Raw genomic sequence first — 4,883 nt, forward strand, 5'->3', positions numbered from 1 at the left:
AACTCCAAGAAATTATCAAAATATTTCACATATTATTGACGGTACCAAACTAATAGTACTTGGCTAAAAGTTTTATGATTGGAATCGAAAATTCTAACTTGGAAATATTTTGATAATTTCTTGGAGTTTACGCAATAAATTATGACATGTGTAAAATGTAATGCATCATGATNATTATCAAAATATTTCACATATTATTGACGGTACCAAACTAATAGTACTTGGCTAAAAGTTTTATGATTGGAATCGAAAATTCTAACTTGGAAATTTAGTTGCTGAACATTTCTAACTCACTAACTTTTTCTCAAACAGGAAAAAAAAAAAATCACGAATTATGAGGTAGAATGAGCCGGGCGCGACTCTGCTTATAACATAAAGTTGAGAGCGACCCTCGAAGCTAAATTGGACTTAAATTCATCACATAAATAATATGTATCCCTAACAAAACATAAAATTACGAATAAACCTCTGCAAGTATAAGTTATCAAATTTAGTCACAAAAAATTCTAGTATACACGCTTGTTAACAATCGTTAGTTTTCTATTTATTGTTGACGATTAATAAGTAAAGAAAAAGAAAAAAATAAAAAAGTTTCTTTACGTACCAACTAACTGCCGTTAATATGTCTGACTTTTCTTTATACACGATCAACCAAACATTATTAACAAAGACTTAAAAGACTAATTTAATAATTTAAACTATAGAAAAATATATCCACAATTTAATATCTTTACAGCGATCCATATTTAATTAAATTACAAAAAATAAACATGCATATATAGACCCCTTAGACTTACTAAATTTTGGTTTTCATATACTTACAATTCGAAGCACACAATTGAAAACGTAGAAAAGTTCGCAATCTGATTCATAATCGACAAATAAACATTCATATCAGCAAAGTATCAATAGCTTGAAACCAGTGCACGAAGAAGGGGGAAAAAAAACAAAAAAAGAACTAAAAACTAAAAATTGTTCAAAAAAAAAAAATTATCTCAAAAACTCAACACTGAGAAGCCAAAAAAATTTCAAATGGCAATTGAATCAGAAACTACGTAAATCAACGCAACTGATTATAAGGGGGGAAAAAGAAAAAAAAAAAGAAAAAAACTCATCTGATTGACTACTATATATATACCTCAACCAATGATTTACATAGCCATTCCCTCAGAGTCCCCCATTTTCCCTCCTCTTTACTTTTTTATGGTACATTTTCCTATCACTTTCTCCTATAACATTATGAGACAAGATAAAATTGTTATGCACCTCATCAAGCCAATGTGGCCACAATGTTCTTAAGATTACTCACCATTGACTTGTAATGAGATTATACCATCTCCAAGAGCTTGATGTTCCCACTGGAATTTGCACCGACCAATGTCGAAGATTGGCCACGCCAGCACACGCAAGAAACAAACTGCGATGGATCATCGACTTCCTCGCCAGATAACGGGTCTGTGACATTGAATTTGTATGACAAGACCGGCATCGGAAAAGCTCTGTGGTAGACGAACACCTGTTTCCCAGGAGGAAAAAGAGACAGAATTATGAACTTCCAATAAAACTACTATCTGAACTAGCGTGTAAAACAAATATCTTATTATGATATCGAAGGTATCTCGTTACCAATATGTGTTATCTCTCTCTTACATCACATGTCATTCGACTGTTTCATCCATACTCCTTAGACAAGCTTTCTTAAACAACCCAGCTTTATTCTTGCGAGGCATGAGACAATTCTTAGACTGTTTCTCATAATAGTCCGGATCATCATATATTTTCATCTTACTCTAAAGAAAACATAAAGAAAGATGCCAAATCATTCATTACAGTCATTTTTCATTTCGTGCAAAAATGTATAACCAAATTTTCTATCGAAAGGCTCAAGAGCCTGTAACTATGATTTATTTTGTTTTTTTCTCATCTTTGCAAAATCCAACAGCTAACACCAGAAGATTATGTAGCATACCTCATTTGTTTCAGAGCCAGTAGCAATATACCCATCAGAAATTGAAAGTCCAACAAAATTCTGAAAGAGACAAAAGCACTCGTGAACGAAAGAACTAAATGTGATATAAAAAATACGTGTAAACCCATATTGTATAATCAAATAAGTAGTGAGAACCATGCCAACTACGCACTCTCATTCACAATTATGAACTAAACTGCACGTAACACAACTATCATATAAATGATACGGGAAACAATAACAGAAGTACAGAGTTACAAACAGTTCGCTAAACCTTTATATTTGTGTGCCCTGTGAATGTCTGAAGTGGACTGTCTATTATCCTCGATTGACTCGTCGACAAGTCCCAGAGCATCAAAGAGTTGTCGGTGGATGCCGATACAATTGTCGATGAATCTAAATACTTCACATTGCTTACAGTCTTCGTGTGACCAATTAGTGTACAAAAAGGTATCCTCAAATTACGAAGATCATAGCAGTAGATTTTGTGATCGGCCGAACCAATCGCAAGGAAGCGCGCTGAATCAGGTTGAAACTGGACGGAACAAACATTCGCCTTTGTTCTGATAGTACCAATGCTTCCAGCCTGCAATGTTTAAAAGAAACAATCTCTCATTTCAGGAGATTTCCAAGTCACTATATAACAATGTCAATTTGATGACAGCGTTACACATAGTTTAAAAGCTGACATACACCAGGTGCAAGAATAGAATTGCCTTATTGATATTCCACAGCTTCACTGAACCATCGTCACTTCCACTGGCCAACTTTGTGGGATCCGCAAGTGAAAAGTCGACTGACCATACCCGCCTCTCATGCTCCCTCATCTCCACAAAAACTTGGCTTCTCGTAACATCCCAAACCTAAAATGGCATTAGGAATCGCTTTACTTTTATATTCCTAAAAACATCTGTTTCTATATATATATATATATATATATATATATATATATATATATATATTNTATATATATATATATATATATATATATATATATATATATAATCTGAAGTTTCATACATATTTGTTAGAAGTGTAGTTCTTTTTGGAACCTTATGTTAAATTAGGGTGTCGCCTAAGTCATGAAGGGAAGTTACCGTTCAATGAGGGGAAAAAAAAAATAACTGAAGAGGAATTTTTGAAAGTACGACCGCATGTGTTAATTAAGCCTTTCAAAGATCATACAAGAAAGTTCAAATTTTGTAGGTGTATATATAAAAATATATATTCTCACAGGGGTTGAAAAAGAGAATACATAAAGATTCAAAGGTTCAGAAAAATGCAGTATTGTCTACCTGTACAGCACCTTCGAAGTCACTCGAAGCTATCTGGCTCTTCATATAGTTGTTCCAGCAGATACAGCTTAGTTTCGATCTATTAGACATCTCAACTACTGGATAGTGAATATCACGATCTTCGTTCAGAATCATATTACAATCGAAAACTTTGATTTTCTTGTTTACACCAGCTGTTGCGAAAAAATCCTTATCCCGATCAAACCCTAATGAGCATACTAAATTCGACGAACTTAGAAGATCACCTTGCTTCAAGTCAGCCCTAACTTCAAACTTGCTGAATGACAAATACTTGCATAAACCCTCGAAAAATGGATTTATCCATTCATTCTGCCTCCTACCGTAAGGACCTTCCTTAGAAGTCAAATCACCAACCGAACTCCCCTCGGTACCAGTAACTGAACCTCTACCAGTATTAGTGACCGTACAACAGCTGTTAATCGGATTTTTGACTTGTCCCATAAACCGAGATCGTGATAAGAAGTAAGCTACTTCGAGTTTTTTGAAGTTCTTCATCAATCTTGAACTTTTCGACAGTATATTTTCTTCAATTCTCGTGTGGGTCCCCGAGCTAGGGCCTTCACCAAGATTCTTGCTGGGTTCCTCTATATCAAAAGGCAGTAGCTGTGGTCGGAAGCGCTTCCTGGAACCACAGCAGAATGGATCTTCATTCAATGATTGATCACACCTATCAACAGCTGAAAGCTCATCTTTATCCAACTCGGTGCAGAAGCCTTCTTTCTCCCTGAGAATTGACCGCTGATTGAGAACCTCATTTATGTCAGTGGAAAGAAAGGAAACCGTATCACGCAATTTATCTGCGACTTCCTGTTTTCTCCGCTGCAATTCTAAAAGAAATTCCAGCAGTAATTCCTGGTCTTCCATCTCCTCTTTTAACCTGATTGCTGCTTCACGCACTTCTAAACTATCCCTTGGTTGATTAAGGAATTCACTTTGTAGAACCTCACTAATGAATGTTTACAAAAATAGAGTCAGGCTTTTCATTTCATAGCTCACAAGAGAATGGGAAAATCTAACTCAATATAATATATATATATATATACATAGGACTTGTGTACTATTAGGAGCACGAAGGCCTGCCTTCGTATTCCTAAGCTGTTTTCGACGATTGAACTTCCGAATTGATGATCAACTCCGTTAGACTTGATCTAGCGTATTTGGAATATCTAAAATATAAATTTTACAATTTTTCGATATAATTTACTTATTAATCGAAAGAGTTCAAAATCAACAATTTTTAACGGTTGATGTGTGCCGTTTACATGTTTAACGGTGTAGAAGTATTTACATCAGATGAAATTTCAATAGAAAATTCTTTATATTATCTACAGTAAGATCAATTCTCCGATCGAAAATTTTAGTGCTACAACATAAATTTTTATAAGATTTTTATTTTAGCCGTCCATTTTTAGTCCTTTCGATTACTGGATAAATGATATCGAAAAAACAAGAAATTTATTTTCTAGATACTTCAAATCTGCTAGATCAAGTTTAACGAAGCCGATCGCCAATTTGGAAGTTCCATAATCGAAAACGGCTTAGGAGCACGGAGGCCTCTGTGCTCCTAAATAGCATACTAGTCCTACTATATATATATA

The 4,883-nt window shown here is 34.6% G+C and overlaps 1 protein-coding gene across 5 annotated transcripts in view; it reads right to left on the reverse strand.

The window, feature by feature from the left end:
• Positions 851-4,883, reverse strand: part of LOC109717697 (protein SPA1-RELATED 3) — a 6,419-nt gene continuing 2,386 nt past the window's right edge. Inside the window, exons 3-8 of one of the 5 annotated variants that reach the window (XM_020243571.1) lie at positions 3,265-4,231; positions 2,665-2,832; positions 2,244-2,555; positions 1,970-2,029; positions 1,627-1,745; positions 1,379-1,516 (exon numbers count right to left, since the gene is read on the reverse strand). In XM_020243571.1, coding sequence (XP_020099160.1) covers positions 1,659-1,745; positions 1,970-2,029; positions 2,244-2,555; positions 2,665-2,832; positions 3,265-4,231 — 1,594 coding nt within the window. In that variant the 3' untranslated portion in view covers positions 1,379-1,516; positions 1,627-1,658. Of the gene's footprint in view, positions 1,517-1,626; positions 1,791-1,969; positions 2,030-2,243; positions 2,556-2,662; positions 2,833-3,264; positions 4,232-4,883 lie in introns of those variants that run through there. The other 4 variants (XM_020243570.1, XM_020243569.1, XM_020243568.1 and 1 more) reach the window with 4 other exon arrangements.

The sequence above is a fragment of the Ananas comosus genome, linkage group 11 (assembly GCF_001540865.1).
Source record: "Ananas comosus cultivar F153 linkage group 11, ASM154086v1, whole genome shotgun sequence".
NCBI classification, from domain to species: Eukaryota; Viridiplantae; Streptophyta; class Magnoliopsida; order Poales; family Bromeliaceae; genus Ananas; species Ananas comosus.